The following is an 18,007-nucleotide window of genomic DNA, read 5'->3' on the forward strand; positions in this document are numbered from 1 at the left end:
CGACCGAAGAGTTATACGATCGTTGGACTCTGTGGGTTTTCACTCGACTCGAGAGAATCGGGCGGTTATTGGCTCGGTCTGTCCACAGAAAGTACGAGACAAACCACTCAACAACACTAGGCTACAAAATCGCTAATTTTTAAAATATTTGATTAAAAAAAGGTAATGAAGTTGATATATTAATGTATGCATTTAATTTTTTACAAACGCTCAAAAAAAGGGTCTTCTTTTTTTTTAATGCACATAAACGTTTTGATGGTTGTAATAATAAAAATCATTGCATGATATTTGTTGCAATTGTTTGTAAATGACGTTTAGTATCCGTAAGTATCATTTTAAATAGCTTGAGAATATTTGGATCTTATAAACATTATTAATTAAATAAAATTATTTCTTATCAGAAAACAGTTCCCCGTTTCCTTGTTGCCCAGTGTTCGAGGCTCTTTTTTTCACTCATTTATGAACCGGTGAGTAAAAAATAATAATCTCACCTTGCTCTCAAATACTCTCCCCTGATTTTATCATTTCGATCTTTCCCACTTGGCAACGGTATTCTCTCTCGCACTTTGCGAATTGATTTCATGTGCATATGTAAATTTAACGGTTATTCGTGACGTCTTTCGGTGTTACCGCTATCGGTTTTTGCATGGAACTCCGCCCCTCAAATCGTAACTCCCAACCAAACGGGCAAACAAAACGTGCGGCGATAAGACTTTAGTGGTATGGCGGAAATGCTTTCGGCTTGATTAATTTGGGTACCTTAAAAATGCTACAGGCAAGCAAATTAGCACAAAGTCGTGGGTAAATAGTAGAAAAAAGTACAGTTTGAATTTTATATCGCGGGCTTACCTGAACAAACAATCGCATCCCCTGCAGGTGAGATGAGTAATGCGCTACCGAAATAATACTTAAGCGGAAGGCGTTTTGACAAAATGAGCGCATGACAGAAAAGAAAAATAAAATAAAGAAGAAAGGACCTTAAAGCTATTAAATTATTATTTATCGGTCGAGGCCAGGCATTATCTCAATATGCTAATAACCAACGTTCTTTGGTTTATTTTTATTTTTAATCACCAGCAACACAGATTCCCAAAAATTCTTTAAACACTTCAAAAGGTGCGTTATTTTCCAGAACCTTTCGGAGCCTTGTCTTGTATAAGAACTTTGCCACACGTTTGTCAGCTGGTTCCATAGTGTAGCGGTTATCACGTCTGCTTTACACGCAGAAGGTCTCCGGTTCGATCCCGGATGGAACCAGGAGGAAATCAACTTTTTTGTTTTTTTATTTAAACATAAGAATTTTTTTGATGTTTAAAACTATATTGGATTTTTAAAAACTCTTAGTATGTGAAGGGCAGTCCAAAACGATTTAAATGCTTGCTTAGAGTAATTAAACAAAAAAGATGTTTGTGTTACAAAAGGTATAACATTCTTTCGGACTTTTCTCCTTCACCATTTTATAAAAACAACGTTTATAACACACCTAAGTTAAAACATTATTTAGAATATACTAAGAAGCTGTTCAGAATTGAAATTATTGTGCCGCACGTTTGAATCGCTTTTTTGGTATCTGCTACACTAAAACGAATTTAACCATACAAAAAAAAATTTTTTTAATGAATTTTTATTAATTAAATATAAAAGAAATGCTTTTATTCACCTGGTTCCATCCGGGATCGAACCGGAGACCTTCTGCGTGTAAAGCAGACGTGATAACCGCTACACTATGGAACCAGTTGAGTCGGGGCCGGCTAAATTTCAGTTTTGTCCAGCACATGGATAAAAAAACATAGCCTGCCTTGCAGCTGTCCAAAAAATACCAAAGCAAATAAAAAATGGGATGGAATAAAAATATGCACCCTTAATATGGAGATTTCCATTTAATTTTCAGCCAGAGATCCAAAAAGTGCAATTCGTTTCTATATATTTTCTTGAAATATTAAAAAAAGTCAAAAGTTTCTGTGAGTATCATACTTTTATTTAAAAGCAAAGAGCACATCAATAATACCTTCTGTTTTGTGCCTATTCGAGTAAAATCTTGTTGCTACTTAGTTATAAGTTTTATAAAATAGGTATAATTTAAAATTTAAAATTAAAAACACAGTTGTAAATGTATTGCACCGTTGTTCAACCTAAAAAGTATGTCCTAAAAAATAAATCAACAAAAACTGAAAATTAACAAGATGAAATTCGCTGAGCAAATGAAGGATTAGCTGTAGAAAATTAGGCTAAAGCAGGAGAAGAAACCAAAACTGGACGCGCAGATCGCTTAGGATGTGCAGCTGGACTAGCAGTCGATTGCCCTGCCAAAACTCGATTCAGTATCGCCTCGCGGTTGTGGGTCTGGGAACCCCCGAAGTTCTTGGCCTGGCGGATTTGGAGCGCAGCGGATTGGACACTCCGTCGGTGTTGTAGCTTAGATAAACATGCGATAGGTCCATGAATTCGGGTTCCTTACCACTCGTCTTGTGAGCCGAGATGTGCTTTCTCATATTGTTTCCCGTATAGGCAACACATTTCAGTTGCCACTCCCCGATGTCCTCGTTCCAGTGGGTATACTGATTAATCATCGACTGGTACTCCTTGGGTACATAGGAATTCAATACCAACTCGCATAGCGCTAGTTCTCTTGATAGGCTTCTGATATTCTCGTAGATGCCCTCCTTCTCCCGCTGGTGTTCCTGCTGCTGATCTGCCAGTTCCGATTTTACACCCATTAACATCTGCATTACCCTATGAATCTTTTTGGTAATGCCAGTACTTGCGTCCTGAAGCGTAGAATAACGCTCTTCAATGTCAATCCTTTCGGTGGCCTTTTGCTGAAGCGTTTGTTTGAGTGCTTCCTCGGATTTTTCATGTTTTTCCAGCTCTGCAATGGACTGCTCTAGTAACATCTCCTGGGTCTGAGCTTTCTCTAGGAGATTCTCTCCGCCCACGAGGATTTTTCCTTCCAAAGAGACCAGTTTATTGCGTAGTGATTCCTGCTCCGATTTAGCATGCTCGATTTCCTTCTGATGTTCGTTTTTGCGCTGAGCCAGTTCCTCTTTCTCCGCATCGGTTTTCTCCCTCTTTTTCTTCGGTTTCTTCTCCACAGCTTGGACTGTCGACGACTCCATTTCGATCTCCAGGGGAGCCTCCAGTTCGTCATCGGCAGTATCCTCCTCCTCTTCGGAGCTTGGCGGCTCCTCTTCCAAACTGCTGCCCTCCTCCAATTGCTTTCGAAGACGAGCAATCTCCTCCTGAAAGTGACGGAGCAGGGCATCCTTGGGTTCCTCATTGATGTGCATGCGATTCTGTATATTCTTAGCACGACTAGCGTAGCGCAAGGTGGATATAGTTTCCATATAGTTGCTATCAGCTGGACTAATGGTGGCACACATCACGGTCTTGGAATTGCCTCCCAAGGAATCCTGAAGAAGTCGGGTCAGTTTGGAGTTCCTGTAAGGGATGTGAGTACTCTTTCCATCCACCAAAGCACTGATGACATTTCCCAGCACCGAAAGCGAAAGATTGATCTTGGTGGCTTCCTTGAGTCTCTGTCCGCTGGCCTGGGTCTTGGACTGCCTTTCGGAGCCGGCAAGGTCCACCAGCTGTAGTTTACCCATCCTTACGTGCTGGGCACCTCCCTCGGCCAGCTCACTCCGCTCCACGGTAATGGAGAAAATAGCATGGGATCTCGAGCTCTCCTGGTTCATTTTGGTGGCTCCTACTGCACGGTTCTTGTTTCCCAATCGCATAATATTCTCCAGATCATCGGCATTGTGCACCACATAACCACTGAGATCCTTGACAAAGACCCCAATATCAGGTCGCTCCTTGACTTCCAGACTTTTGCCCACATCCTTTCCCAGCAGATCCCGCACCTCTTCGTTGTAGATCTCCATGTAGCTGACACGCACCAGGAACTTTTGGTTTTCCTTGGCCTTTGCGATATGCCCAAAGATATGGGCAAAGGCGTTGGGAATAATGCCCTTTGTTTGCGGCGAATCGGGATTTCCGGACATGGTGTACGTTTTTCCGGTGCCCGTTTGTCCATAGGCCAAAATAGTGCCATTATAGCCCTCCAGAACTTTATCCACAATGGGACGTGCGGTGTCCACATAAAGATCCATTTGATTGGAGCCGCCATCGAAAACATTATCGAAGTAGTACGTTTTTGGTGGTTCATTGGCCGTGGCATTCGGCTTCATCACCGTGATGGCCCGGTTCAGTTTATCCACTGAAATCGCAGTTAGCGCTCCGGCAGACAATTCATTTTTATCCATGGGCCGTGTTCGCACCACCACACGCACATTCTCGATTTCGTCATCGAGTTGTTGGCCCGTTGTTCCATTATTTCCCTCTTCCTGCGGCATTGTGATACAGATTCTGACTCTCTGCGCTTTGTTTTTTTATCCACTTAGAACAATTATCCACTTTTTGCGCTGACCGCACTTAGTGGAAATCGATATAAGGGGTTTTTCTTCGCATTTGTTTATGCGTTGCTAGGTTTTTTTTTTTTGTTGCGAGTGACGGATGGTCAGCTGGTATCGATAAGTCGAAGGAGTGCGAAAATCGACAGCGACTAATCAGACGAGCGAGAGGGATGCCAGATCAGCGGGAAAAGGTATTCATCGGTTGTACTTCCCAATCAGAATATACCAAAGCATTGGATTTAAGTTAATTAGTACAAATTAGATGCTTGTTGTCCTAATACTACTAATCATTTTACGTCGCGTAAACATAAACATAAAGGTATCAACATATTCTTTTTTTAAATAAATAACTTACTTTTTTATTGTCTTAAAGTCTCATAAAATAATTAGGATAGGAACAGCAAAATAAAATAAATCTTCAATAAGTTTCGCGTTGCCCCTAAAGTTCTGCTAAGTTTTCTGTATTGGGCTACTTGAAACAATATCAACAAGTGGTTGCAAAAAATAAATACAAAAATTGTATAGCAACAGGTAGTTTTAGTTAGATAAGTTGGAATTGTCCTGAAAACCTTTAAAATTCAATTTATCTTTCACATGCTATTAATATTTTCGAAAATAAATATAGAACCAAGTAAAACGAATTAAAACGTATTTATGACAGGGTATAGATTAAAAATGCATAAACATATATTAAAAATTAAATTAAATCTAAATTATAAAAATTAGAAATATATAAGTAGACGAAATGGTAAAAAAAAATACCAACTATCGACGCAAAAGAGCGAGTGAAAAATGAGAGCGGGCGAGAAAACATCTGCCCACCACCTCCGCGATAAAGAGAGAGCTCCGAAGAAGAGGAAGACGTTGTGCCAGTGGAACTGAAAGATTCGATTGGCGATTGGCTGCCCGCAGAGTTTCCTTTACACGACCAGACGACGCAGAAATTAAAACTCCGGCCACCATGGCAGCGACATTGCGACGATTCCATGGCTTGAGATTGCTGAAATCCGCGCCAGCACTCAACCTGCAGCAGGTAAAAATCGTGAGCCACCGAAGCCAAATTTTCCACAGACCCAGGCAGCACCACTTCGCAGTGGTCGTGTCGTCAAATGGAGAAAAACCGCAAATAAATCGACTCCATCGGATGAAACACCAAGATGAAGAGTTTGAAATAAACATAAAGTGCCTATAGTTTGGGATTCCCAATCTTACGGGTCGTCCACTGCAAAGATACGAACCGAACACCCCAATTATGTAACTCCGTGCAAAAAATCGTACTCTCCTTGGCCGACCGAGAGACTAAAATCGTATATTCTCTTCTTGCAGGCGAAGAACCTCTCCTCCGCCGGAAGTTGGGCAAGTGGCAACAAGAAGGTAAGTTTGCGAGTCAGGAATTCTAGATATTCCCCACTTGGCATTTCATAATACCCGACCGGACCTAACCTCAAAACGCGTTTGCTTCTCGGTGCCTGTGTGCGGGTGTACGTGTGTGTGTGTGTGCGAAACAGCTGATCGGAGCCGTGGGAGCGATTACCGGCGGAGTGGGAGCCCTCCTCTTCGCCCTGGAGCAATCCGTGCAGGCGTCCGGCGGTGAGGTGCACGCCCCCGCACAAAACTGGAACCACAAGGGCCTCTTCGACGCCCTGGATCACCAGAGGTAAGGCATATGCTCAGTTATACTGCCAAATAGTCAGGAACTTAGGATTCAAATGTACGCAAACATTGGGAAAACTTTAGAAATCGTGTGGTTATCCCCAGAATATAGTTTTAGTTTGAGTTATGCAGATATATTGATAGGCATAACAATTTGGTTTATCAGTTCAATAGTTTTCTCAGTTAAAAAAAAAATGTTTTAATGCAGTTTGATTATCTTATCTTTAAAATCTGATAGCATTAGTAAATATAAATATAATGCATAAGTATAACTAGGGTCATAATAATAATTCGGGAAAGGTGATCAGCACAATGATCAATAATGATTTATTTATGCATATCTGCAACAATTAATTTAAATTTAATTATAAAAATTATGAACTATTACTACAACTAAATATTGAAACAGTTAATTTCTAAGTGCCTCAAATGTAACCCACAGTTAGAATAGAAAAATGGTATACCAAATTGTTTGTTTTTTAATTTCATTATATTCATTTGTAAAGTGTTTTGTATGTGTTTTACAACTAAAATTTGTAAATTTAAACCATTAAAATCAAAAAATCCCCAGCTAAGATCCCTTACAAAAGTAAACAAAATTTCTGATCAATAGAACTTATAGACTTTTATTAAATTTCTTATAGCGTTCGTCGTGGCTACGAGGTGTACAAGCAGGTGTGCTCTGCCTGCCACTCGATGCAATACATTGCCTACCGCAATCTGGTTGGTGTCAGCCACACCGAAGCCGAAGCCAAGGCTGAAGCCGAGCAGATCACGGTAAGTCCTTGAAAGAATACCTCAATTACTATAGATTTTAATTGACTTGCATACCCCAAAAACAGGTCAGGGACGGTCCGGATGACACCGGCAACTACTACAATCGTCCCGGCAAGCTGTCGGACTACTTCCCGTCGCCTTATCCCAACGAGGAGGCGGCCCGTGCTGCCAACAACGGTGCTTATCCGCCGGATCTGAGCTACATCGTCTCGGCGCGCAAGGGCGGAGAGGATTACATCTTCTCGCTGCTCACGGGCTACCACGATGCTCCTGCCGGAGTCGTGCTGCGCGAGGGCCAGTACTTCAACCCGTACTTCCCGGGCGGTGCCATTTCCATGGCCCAGGTGTTGTACAACGAGGTTGGTATTGTTCATAGATTAGATTCTTGTATGAATGATTCTATGCTAGTCATTGTATTCACACAAGAAGGAATTTCAAGTCGCGCTTAAAAAGATTGTCAATTTTAAAATGGCATAGAGATTTATGTATATTCCTTGCTACGAGTTCAAATTCACTTTTTTTTTTGAAGTCAATAAGAATCGATTAATAGAATTATAAACACTATTTCCCTTTCGTAAAATATATATCCTAAAATGTATGGGTCAATCGAAGCTTTGAAAGATTGTCTTTAACTAACAAAAGAATCTCGATAATCCAGACTAATTGTAGAACATGACTAGGAATCAAAACAAGGATTTAAATTGAAAAAAATCGCCTTAATTGCAATATTTTAATGTATATATTCCCTTTTCAGGTCATTGAGTATGAGGACGGCACACCGCCGACACAGAGTCAGCTGGCCAAGGATGTGGCCACTTTCCTGAAGTGGACCTCCGAGCCGGAGCATGATGACCGCAAGCAGCTGCTGATCAAGGTGATCGGCATCCTCGGCTTCCTGACCGTCATCTCGTATTACATTAAGCGACACAAGTGGTCATCGCTCAAGTCGCGAAAGATCGTGTTCGTGCCCAAGGAGAAGTAGAATGTTTGAATTTGATTTTGATGGTGTGAAGAATTGCAGTGTTATCGCGGCTTTATCGACTAATAAAGATAAATCAATTTTAAGCAAAACCAAACACACAACAACAGCATCAGAAACTACCAAGTCAATGTTCTCTTCCCACGAAGAAATAAACACAAAAACTATAAAATTTGAGAGAGCCAACCATATGATCCAAATAAAACTAGCTAAATCTATAACAACTTGGGTATGCCAATACCAAACGAAGAAAATCGGAGAATGAAATGCAATGAGAGGGGGATTAAAGCTAAAGAAACTACCAGATATAACATTGATTGTGTATAGCATGGATAATTCAATTATGTATTTAAAGAAATAAACAATTGACAAATAAATGGACATGATTATTAAGAAATCATTCCAGAGAGGCGGAAATGGGATATTTTGAGTTGGCTTCAAGAATGTATGAAGTCTGATATTTGGGGAAAGAATATAAGAGAAAAGCGATGATTTATCTCCATGATGATTTCTGAGTTCTTAAAAAAAAGTCGAAGTCTGGCGACTACACTGAGCGGTTCAGTATTAGGCACTAGTTTAATAGTGAATTATTATTATAGTAAATAATATTCAAGTTTATATTTTCTTGGCTTATATTCTGATCACTTTTAATTTGCAAAAGTAAAGATTACAAAAATTTTTTTTTTCATTTTTACAGTCCCAATAAAATGCAAACAAATAATTTGCCACGCAATATAAACAATAAAATACAATTATATTCGCTTACCAATACATGTTATCGGCCTTCAATGTCCATCTGTTTAAAGGATTCTTGATTGCCCATTGCCAATTGTATTAACTGGGATTATCTACATATGTTGGCAGTATAGTTGATCTGTATGGAAAACATAATTAAGAAATATTTTTGCAAGATCTATCGTCATTTATGGACAATTTTCAATAGATACTTTCCATAAGTGACGACAAATCATCTCCATTTTTGCATATTTTATTGGATTAATTGTTTTATTTAGAAGCTTAAAGTAAAGTATTATTTTAATCATCGTTCATCATTCTGTCCGCTCGATTTCCTCATCGGCTTAGTGTGTGTGTGTGTGTGATTCTACATATATCTATAATTTCCACTTTCAATGATTATAAATCGCGTCTCTCGTCCCAAGCAATTCGGGAGGAAGATATAAAAAAAAATTCAAAATGAACTAAAAATCGCTTCTTCAAATAAAAAAGTCTCGTACTGGCGCCGTTTACAAAAATGCTCTCCGACATGTTGTTCTTTGTTTTATTAAAATTAATATATATTTTGCTTTATGTATATAATTAATAAATTTTTAGTTTAGGCAAAAAACAATAATTATGCTCCTCTTTTCGTTCTTATGCTGGGATCTCATTTAATCTTTATATTTTTCATGCTTTGCTTTTCTGTTCGATTAGTTTATGGATTTTGTTGCTGAGTTTAAATTATGAACTGATTTTTCGCATATTTCTCACAGGCATTTGCTTTTTTCGCTGCTGTTTTATTTCTTATATAAGAAGTTGTTGATTGGGACTGAAGTAGAAGTAAAGTAACCAAACACGATGACATAGTTCATGACGGAAGGGACGACGACGACCTTTTCATAGTGACGCTTCTATCGCATTTTTCGCTGCTGTTCCCTTTACTTATAGTATAGCTTGCATTTGGTTGTTGTTGTTGCTACAATAACCGCACTCGATCTTTATTACGTTCATTATAATCATTCGCTGCCGCAACAGCAACTCGAAGGAGCAGCCGCCACACAACCTCTTCCACAAATGTGGGACCTTGGTCTTGGACTTGGACTGATGGGATTTTCCTGCTATTATTGAGTAGAGTGTGGTTGCTGCTCCTGCTGGAGTTGCAGTCGTTGCTGCCGCAGCTGCTGCTGGTGTTGCTAACGGATGTTTGACGACTAAAAACAGCTTCCTTCTGGCGGCTGTGCCAACTTCAGGTTCTCTTTCATGGTCATAATCCTACGGATTTCCTGCAGCATCGTTTTTATAGTGTACTCGCGACTCCACCTGGCCAACATCTGAACTGATCTATGATCAACCTGTGGGAATTTTAGTAAGACCATTAGCTTTCCTTTCCCTCTAACACGCAATCGCATTGGTTTTACTCACCACGCCATTGTTCTGGTTAATGCAGTTAATGTTTACTTTAGTTAAAAACCTGAGCGTCGGTGGCTCATCCGGATAGCGTTCGCCGCACTCGATCTTTAGTGAATACATTCGATTCTCGAATGGCGTCTGTAAGCAAAAGAATTTTTAATTACTACTTAATAAGCCACGATTGATTATACGCTAAATACTATATACAATAACGACCATAGTGTCGATGAGTCAGGTATTCATTCCCATCGGCTTTCTATTTTCTACTGCCACTGCAACTGAAATCATGATGGGGTTCTGTTGGGAGACCCTTCCACCCTAACTCCTAAATGATTCATGCGGCGGCGCGCGCAACACTCCTAGACTATACCAAATTAAATGCAAATTTATTTTCTTTTCTAGTTTCTTGTAGATATATAAATGGAAAACTATTTTCTTAGAAAAATGCTCATTAAAAATAAAATATTCTTATGAGCTTACAAAACTAACAGAAAGTTCTCATACTAAAAATAATGATAATTCAGAAAACATTTTTGAGATCTTTGGTCTCAATAGTGCTCATAAACTATAAATATATTCAAGAATTTTAACTGAATGTTTATTAAATTTAAAAAACCTATTGGGATAATAAAGCAAAAAACTTAGTTTCATGTGGCTATTATTTTCTTAAATATCATTTGTTTCATTTTAAAGATGACCTTCAGCTTTAATATACCAACTCTCCATCTCTCTAGACAAACAAAACCCTCTTTATATACGAATTGCGCGAGTGCCATTAAAAACGAACCTCATATTCATCATTTTACGCAACTTAGGCGATAAAATGTCAATAATCCTACCGAAATAGCTGATAATTCGTGCTTATCTAGTGACGTAGCCAACAGAAAAGTGAGGAAAGTGCTGTAATGGGCCATACACTACTCCAATCTGAATGGAAACTTACTCTAGGCGGACCGATGATCATGCCGATCCAGTAGGTGAGCGTCATGTCGTCATCGTTCTCCAATCCCCACGATATGGTGCCATCGCCCACGCCCTTCTGGCCCTGATCCAGCTCCTCCAGTAAGCGGAAATTTCGTGGCACCACTGCAATGTGAAAAACAAAGAGGTGAGAACTCGATGACATAATGCATTTTCACTGAAAAACTTTAATCTTTAAAGACTGTCGTTAACTTTGTTGGTAGCATGTTTTTTCTGCATACAAATGTTTGTACTATTAATTTAATACTTTCCAAAACAATTTATTGATTTGAAAAAAGAAATTCCTTAACGATTTAAGCCATTTGGTAATATTCAAAACTTTTCACAAGTATTAAGAGCTTAAGAAATCCAATTTTTCCAAGTGTATTGTTTTGTTAGAATGCTGGCGATAATCAAAAATTCCGATGTTGTTATCCTGTTTATTATAGAAATTCCAAGTTTTAGATTGTTTTTAATGTTATTTTATTTAAGTGTGCTGTTATATTGTTTATAGTTTTCGTCTTATGCTTTTTTTTTTAATTGTTATCCATCGTCTTGAGTCAAAAATAAAAATATCAGGCCAATATTTTAGATAAAGAAAAAAATAAAACCAAATTTTGGTTCACACTTATATAGCCATATTTCCTCTTAGTGTGGGGTCATATGGGTACGCTTTTTGTTGTTGTTTGTGCTCTGCGTCTTGTGTTGTTTTTGTTTTCGCCCGTGTGACTTTGCACGCATTTTCGTGCAGAGAACAAAAAAAATGCGAAGAGCACAAATTAAAAACCAAGGGCGGTGGAGGGTGTGTCGGCGGGGGGCGGGAAGAAACATAATTTCTGCATTTGCAAAAACAATCCAAGCAAATGTAATTTGCAGCTAATTTAATTAGAAAAGAAGACAGCTTGCAAAACGCAAGTGTGCAAAAAAAAAAAATTAAAAGTATGATGGCAAGAAGAAGCGATTGCGAGCGAGAGAGACAGAGAGCGGAGGGGGTAGTGGAGCGGGTGATATTTCGGAAAATGTCAAGTCACGAAACGAAATTGCAACGGAGTTTTTCCAAAGGAAAAGCGGGCAGAGAAAACTGCAAGAGCGGCGTGGCCCGTCCGCAAGAAAATATCCATTCGCTTTTATCGGCTTTCTTTCGTCTTTCGCCCTTGCTTTCGTCTTCTTTTTCCCCGTTTTTCACACACACACACATTGCGGTTCGCCTTTCAGGCTCGTTGCGGCGGAAAAATCGACGCCGGGCAGCGGGAAATGCGGAAAACGGACGGTCAATAGTGTCGGGCTGGTGCAGATCGCGTTTATTCGCTGGCAAATCGTTAATTTATCAATTTTATTTCTTACCAACGCCGGTACTTGATGTATTCGCCATTGTGGTTAATAGTGTGACCGCGGAAAAGTCAAGGAAACAGTGTGACCGCGAATTAGACAAAGAAATATACCGCCTTTTTTGTAAATCATACTTTTGGTGACATTTTCAAAAAATACCATTATTGAATTCGAATTACAATTAGAAATGTTAAGATAAAACGTTTTTAGCAGTAGCATTTGTTATAAATGTTTTAATTTGTTTGTTCTATTTCGTAATTTTATATTTTATTCTTTAATATTCCAATCTTTCTGTAAGCCAATTAAGGAGGTGCCAATAATCTGTTTCTGTATTAAGTCTGTTTCTCATGGCTGTTAATTTAAAACAACGCTGTACCTTATTTTTTAGTCCTTAAAAATGCAGTCAGACCATAAATAAGTTATACAATTTTTTTTGTACAATTTAAGGGGACGAAGAATATATATGAAAATTTGAATGTAGATATGTTAATCACGAAAAAAATTTGGTCCCACCAAAAATACCAGATCGCCTGGCAGCTGCTATGTTATCAGCGCTGTTAAGTAACATGACAATCTGTTTAATGCAACGCGTCAGCTTTTTAAACAAACCAATTTCGTGGGCAATTAATATAAATTGGCGAATCCACCGGCTGACCATAGATGCAATATCGATAGAGGAACCAAGATGGAGAGCCTCTACCACCAGACCAATAATGCGGTAAAGGAAATTGAGCGGGACTTCCAGCGGTTGAGTCAACTTAGTCCCCAGGAATCCCTTGACGTGGAAAACGGAATTCAACTGAAGATTACCCAGGCCAATTCGTGGGTGTTTAAAACTTATGCATCCCTAGATATAGTACTATTAATGAATTTTGTTCTGTAACCAGTAACTGCGATCGATTGGATGTGCTGCTGTTTAAGGTTCCACCTTCCCAGAGGCAAAGTTCCAAACTTCGAGTGGATCAACTGAAATATGACTTAAGACACCTGCAGACATCCCTGCAAACCGCCAGGGAACGAAGGCAGCGGAGAATGCAGGAGATTTCGGAAAGGGAACAACTACTCAATCACAGATTCACGGCGAATAGCGCCCAACCGGAGGAAACCCGCCTTCAACTGGACTACGAACTGCAACACCATTCCCAGCTGGGAAACGCGCATCGAGGAGTGGACGACATGATAGCCTCGGGCAGTGGCATCCTCGAAAGCCTTATATCCCAAAGAATGACCTTGGGTGGCGCCCACAAGCGAATTCAGGCCATTGGGAGTACATTGGGTCTGTCCAATCACACCATGAAACTAATAGAACGCCGGCTGGTCGAAGATCGTCGGATATTCGTTGGCGGCGTGGTGGTCACTTTGCTTATCATCGCCCTGATCATCTACTTCTTAGTGCTCTAAGAGCAAGCAGCTTGTTTGGGCGAGTTTAAATTAAATGTACTCTATTTTGTAAATCGTTAAATGCACAATGATGAGGGTGTGTAAATTAGTCATCGCTTTCCAGAGAGATGTTGCTACCAAAGCGCTGATACAAATGGGCCTTCAGCTCGTCCATTTCTGCCTTAATAACCTTGGCCTTGGCCTCCACGCCTGCGATCTCCTTGAGCACCTGATCCTTGGTCTCCTTCAGCAGATCCTGCGTTTTTTCCAGCTTGTGCGAGAGGAACACCTCGCCCACCAGGAACGGTATGTCCTCGTCCTCATCGAACAGCTCAATCTCCTCCAGAGCCTCCTCCACGCACTTCAGCTCATTGCGCTTCATTTCCAGCTCGGCCTTGAAGTCGTCCATGCGGGCATTGTGCTTGGCAAAGCGGTTGATCCGCTGCTGGTCCTCGAAGGAGATGTGCACGTCATCGTGCTGGAAAAAGAAACTCAATTAGAATAGAAGAAGTATAGTCTAATTTTGAGTTTTCCATGCCCTGACAGTCAAATTACGTATACGAAACCTCTTCCAAGAGATAAATCTTTTTAGAATCGCTGAATTCGGTAGTATAATATACGATCTAAGCAAACTGGCATGTGCCTTAACAAGTTCAGAAGTATCTGCTTATTTTAAAAATTTTCAACCGTCCATCATAACTTATTTGCAAGTCTTTCTAGTTTCTTCGTACTATTATTAAAAATAGTACAATAAGCTACAAAAGGATACTCTTAAGCTAGAATGTTTAAAATTTAATGAGTGACTAAGGTGGCAGATGGACAGGTTTTTCCGTATTCAATGTTTTCTGATAAAACTTATTGAATAGAGGTGTTTGAACATTATGGAATGGCAAAAACCCTATGTATTCTGGAACATAAACATCAAATTTATGTTGAAACACCTATATGCCAAAGTATATTATTTTTAGGGGCCACCGGAACAGACACAAAGTGAGGTTACTTTTTACCCTCATCAGCTGCCCATTGATGATTCACTTATACTCACGTTCTGGAACACCTTGTTTGTACCGCTCGCTACTTTTGCTGCCATTTCTCGGTAGTTTTTAATGAATTTAATAAATAATTTATGCTATTTTACAAACAGTTGCTGTTTCGGTGCTTGGCAAAAAATCTAAGATTATTTGTTTTACATTCGAGTGTTGACAAACGGCGAGCGGATAACAGAGAAAGTTAAAGCGCTAGGTTATTTTTAGGCAGTGCTGAATTCCTAGCCGTTTAATTTACTTTTTTATTTATTGCAAATGTAAAGGTATCTTACCTTTGTTGATACTTAAATACTTACTTCTTAAATATATCTTTAAGGCTTATTGTTTTTGATTAGAGATACAATTTTTAGTGAATATCAAAGAATATTTCCAAAAATCTAGCTAGGTTTTCAGCTGTTATGTATAAATAGTTATGTAGATATTTGTGGCAGCACTGTTAACAGCAGTGAGTTTACATAATTGCTTCATTTAACAGTGTAAAATAATGTCTAAGAATCCTATTTTACATTACATATATGGTTAACGTATTAATTGAATATTTTGTAAATACACCTATTTAGAAATTAAATGCTCTTAAAGATAAATGAACATTAAGATTAAAAAAAAGCAAATATTGTGACATTATGTAGTAACGATGTATACAGTATGAAATCGCTGCGCATAATAACTAAAAATTTAAATAATTAAAAAACGCAAAATACATGTCCTTACAAACTTAAATTTATTAAAAATTTGAATGCAGAAAAGCAATATTTAAATATTCCTTGTCAATGGACATGAAAAATGGCTATGAAATATTAATTTTTTTGTCATGTATCAAAAACTAAAATCATTTCAATTTAGTTACAAAGTATATACAAATATCGTAATGCAAATTTACAGCATGTGCTTATGATATAAAACAAGCTTTAATTGTTTTAAAAATATTAAAAAATACTTATTTTTGAAAAATAAATAGTGCTTGTGATTTCTCTTAGATATGTACCATTTATTCGTCACGAATTAAGCCCACCACATAGCTAATTAGTCAAAGTTATTATTGTTTCCTTTTTGGCCATTCGATTTATTCACTAATTGTTTGCACATGTCACAAATTAAGCAAAAACTAATAAATTATTTCAGTTAATCACCGTAATTAAACGGGATTTCTTCACCCGATGCAATTAAATTTCCGTTGCCAGCTTAGGAATTTCCCATCCCTTTTCCCATTGAATTCCACGCTCCATCCGCATTAAGCGGAGTATTTCGGATGGAGAATGCATTTGCCAGTTTCATTTCCCCTTTGGAATATTATCAAAATATGCAAATGCAATTAGACGGAACTTAACACAATCCATTAAGGGAGCGAAAGAGGAAGAGAGAGTGTTAATATCCTGAAGATGACTCCGCTTTTCCTTTCGCTTTTCCACCGAAAATCCCTTGAGCCATTGTCAGTTGTAGAAATCGAAATTATTTCAGTTTTAGGCTTTTATGTGCCATACGGGAAGGGCACTGGTCAGAATAAATAAAGTGCAGAATATTCGCTCCAGTTGCAAATTATTTATTGAGTTAGAATGGCATCAATATCAATTGCAACTGAGTAATGAAATCACGTTGTTTGTTGCAACAAGTTGTTTGTTGAATTTTATCTGGGTATCTTGTGTATTGAAAATGTTATCAGTTTATTAGTTTAGTCTGGCTTTTTGATTTAGTAAAGGCTTTAGCGAAATGCTTACCTTTAAATAAAAATGAGTATTGATTTTGTGCGATATCTGTTAATTTATTTCCATTTCCATTTAAATTAAATTTTAATTTGTTGTTTTATGAGTGTAAAATGCAACAATAATTCTTGTTGAAAGGATTTGTTTGTATCATTAACTATTTAAATGAATAAAGTATACCTAATTCTGATTGTGTTTGCACCTGAAAAACAAATTTAAACAATCATTTAATACAAACTAGATAGTTATTTATTGATAATTTGTTTATTTTTGTTTTTTATTATATTAAATTTACCTTATAAAAATATTTGTTGTGAACATATCATTTAAAATTTAATTATAGAATTTAAAATTTATATAATAGAACTAGGAGCATAACTTTACAATGTTTAAATAAATTGTATACTTCTTTTTAAATCATCAGAATATTTTTAAGGAAACCAAATTTAAGTATTGATTGTTTTTAATTAAGAGGATATTCTTAACCAACAAATGACAAAAACGATGCTTTGTACCTCTTTTGCTGTCTTTAATTGAATTACTTTTCATTGACCTACTTTCGGGTCATCAAGTGATGCCCACATCGAGTATCTGACATATGGGCTGAGTCCTTGGAAAAAGGATTTTCCGCTTCTCTAGTGCGTGGATGCTGCCACACGAGGGAAATCAAAAGACATGGCGTCAATCAGTTTTCCACTAAACCAGGCAGATGTCGCCTCCTGCGGGCTCTTCGAATGCTCTCCCTTTTGAAGTCCTGTGGGTTTTCCCTCTTCCTTCTTCGCCAAGTGGAAAACTGGCTGCAATTGGCGACCCATAGTTAAAGGGCCCCCATATGAAAGATAGTTAAACTTTGCTTAGTTCGGGTATTGATAAATTTCGGGTCCTGCAGTTGGTATTTACATTTGTCCAACTATTTCATTGTTTGTCCATTTTGCTGGATGGATGTGCTTTGATTTCGATTTCATTGCACACAGGTGCGCACCAGGACAATTCGGTTCGGTAAATGCTGTTTGATTAAGCCAACTATTTGTAGTTGTCCTAGCTGAGTCTTTACATTCAAAAAAAAGGATGATTTTTGTTTTGAGGTAAAGTTAAAAAAATTAATACAAATATTTTTTAAATAATTATAACATATCAATATGATTTAATTACTTTTCATTTTTTTTTGTATTAAGCAGACTTTAATATCAACGTTTCTCAGTCCCAATCACTGTTCTTACAAAATTTAAATTTAACCTAGTGTTTTAAACGTTATAAATCAACATTTCATTTTTTCGATGTTTAAAATAAGTTTAATCCAGTTGTGATATTAAATCACATTTACCCCAATTATTTTGAGTACATGCACTTCTCTACGTCTTTTGTATTATATTTTACAGTTCAAATGTGCCAACTATTATTTATTTGCTGCTTCTATTTGTGGCTGAGTCTAACTTTGGTTCTCTTTTATCTCTCCTGAGTATCATAGTCTACTATAGAAATTGTTTATGTTTAATTGGAGTTTCGGCTTGAATATGCATGCTTTAAGTTGCCCCGAGTGAAGAAAAACTCCCCCTTGAAAATTGAGTTAACAACTCCGGGTTCTCATTTCGCATTTCGCATTCCGTGTTCGTTTCTCTTTTTTCTTTGGATTCGATTGCA

The 18,007-nt window shown here is 38.0% G+C and overlaps 5 protein-coding genes and 2 non-coding genes across 7 annotated transcripts; 3 read left to right on the forward strand and 4 right to left on the reverse strand.

Annotated features, from left to right (window-relative positions):
* The first annotated feature begins 1,184 nt into the window (after positions 1-1,184).
* On the forward strand, positions 1,185-1,257 carry Trnav-uac. Its single transcript has one exon. It is a non-coding gene; the product is annotated as a tRNA-Val (tRNA).
* A 404-nt stretch (positions 1,258-1,661) lies between these two features.
* Trnav-uac lies at positions 1,662-1,734 on the reverse strand. Its single transcript has one exon. It is a non-coding gene; the product is annotated as a tRNA-Val (tRNA).
* A 222-nt stretch (positions 1,735-1,956) lies between these two features.
* LOC108147549 (kinesin-like protein KIF3A) lies at positions 1,957-4,530 on the reverse strand. The gene has a single exon (XM_017274133.2). It carries the CDS (start codon positions 4,353-4,355, stop codon positions 2,319-2,321), a length of 2,037 nt encoding a protein of 678 aa, XP_017129622.1. The 5' UTR covers positions 4,356-4,530; the 3' UTR covers positions 1,957-2,318.
* A 727-nt stretch (positions 4,531-5,257) lies between these two features.
* On the forward strand, positions 5,258-8,205 carry LOC108147547 (cytochrome c1, heme protein, mitochondrial). The gene is made up of 6 exons (XM_017274131.2): positions 5,258-5,448; positions 5,742-5,789; positions 5,924-6,072; positions 6,713-6,845; positions 6,911-7,204; positions 7,600-8,205. Exons 1-6 carry the CDS (start codon positions 5,377-5,379, stop codon positions 7,825-7,827), a joined length of 924 nt encoding a protein of 307 aa, XP_017129620.1. The 5' UTR covers positions 5,258-5,376; the 3' UTR covers positions 7,828-8,205.
* An 851-nt stretch (positions 8,206-9,056) lies between these two features.
* LOC108147548 (ubiquitin-conjugating enzyme E2 variant 1) lies at positions 9,057-12,361 on the reverse strand. The gene is made up of 4 exons (XM_017274132.2): positions 12,256-12,361; positions 10,895-11,037; positions 9,964-10,089; positions 9,057-9,893 (listed from the first exon to the last, which is right to left on the reverse strand). The coding sequence occupies exons 1-4, from the start codon at positions 12,281-12,283 to the stop codon at positions 9,753-9,755; spliced, it is 438 nt and encodes a 145-aa protein (XP_017129621.1). The 5' UTR covers positions 12,284-12,361; the 3' UTR covers positions 9,057-9,752.
* A 423-nt stretch (positions 12,362-12,784) lies between these two features.
* Positions 12,785-13,694, forward strand: LOC108147385 (probable Golgi SNAP receptor complex member 2). Its single transcript, XM_017273820.2, has 2 exons — positions 12,785-13,062; positions 13,128-13,694. The coding sequence occupies exons 1-2, from the start codon at positions 12,926-12,928 to the stop codon at positions 13,639-13,641; spliced, it is 651 nt and encodes a 216-aa protein (XP_017129309.1). The 5' UTR covers positions 12,785-12,925; the 3' UTR covers positions 13,642-13,694.
* Positions 13,666-14,826, reverse strand: LOC108147562 (probable prefoldin subunit 4). The gene is made up of 2 exons (XM_017274150.2): positions 14,666-14,826; positions 13,666-14,098 (listed from the first exon to the last, which is right to left on the reverse strand). Exons 1-2 carry the CDS (start codon positions 14,708-14,710, stop codon positions 13,727-13,729), a joined length of 417 nt encoding a protein of 138 aa, XP_017129639.1. The 5' UTR covers positions 14,711-14,826; the 3' UTR covers positions 13,666-13,726.
* Between the last annotated feature and the right edge of the window lie 3,181 nt (positions 14,827-18,007).

The sequence above is a fragment of the Drosophila elegans genome, unplaced genomic scaffold (assembly GCF_018152505.1).
Source record: "Drosophila elegans isolate 14027-0461.03 unplaced genomic scaffold, ASM1815250v1 contig_208, whole genome shotgun sequence".
Classification (NCBI taxonomy): domain Eukaryota; kingdom Metazoa; phylum Arthropoda; class Insecta; order Diptera; family Drosophilidae; genus Drosophila; species Drosophila elegans.

Coding starts and splice junctions, on each gene's coding strand:
- LOC108147549 (XM_017274133.2), bottom strand. CDS start 4,355: ATGCCGCAGGAAGAGGGAAATAATGGAACAACGGGCCAACAACTCGAT.
- LOC108147547 (XM_017274131.2), top strand. CDS start 5,377: ATGGCAGCGACATTGCGACGATTCCATGGCTTGAGATTGCTGAAATCC. Junction 6,073..6,712: donor GACGCCCTGGATCACCAGAG/GTAAGGCATATG, acceptor AATTTCTTATAG/CGTTCGTCGTGGCTACGAGG. Junction 6,846..6,910: donor CTGAAGCCGAGCAGATCACG/GTAAGTCCTTGA, acceptor CCCCAAAAACAG/GTCAGGGACGGTCCGGATGA.
- LOC108147548 (XM_017274132.2), bottom strand. CDS start 12,283: ATGGCGAATACATCAAGTACCGGCGTTG. Junction 11,038..12,255: donor TACATCAAGTACCGGCGTTG/GTAAGAAATAAA, acceptor TTCACATTGCAG/TGGTGCCACGAAATTTCCGC. Junction 9,894..9,963: donor TTAACCAGAACAATGGCGTG/GTGAGTAAAACC, acceptor AAATTCCCACAG/GTTGATCATAGATCAGTTCA.
- LOC108147385 (XM_017273820.2), top strand. CDS start 12,926: ATGGAGAGCCTCTACCACCAGACCAATAATGCGGTAAAGGAAATTGAG. Junction 13,063..13,127: donor AAGATTACCCAGGCCAATTC/GTGGGTGTTTAA, acceptor TTCTGTAACCAG/TAACTGCGATCGATTGGATG.
- LOC108147562 (XM_017274150.2), bottom strand. CDS start 14,710: ATGGCAGCAAAAGTAGCGAGCGGTACAAACAAGGTGTTCCAGAAC. Junction 14,099..14,665: donor CAAACAAGGTGTTCCAGAAC/GTGAGTATAAGT, acceptor TTCTTTTTCCAG/CACGATGACGTGCACATCTC.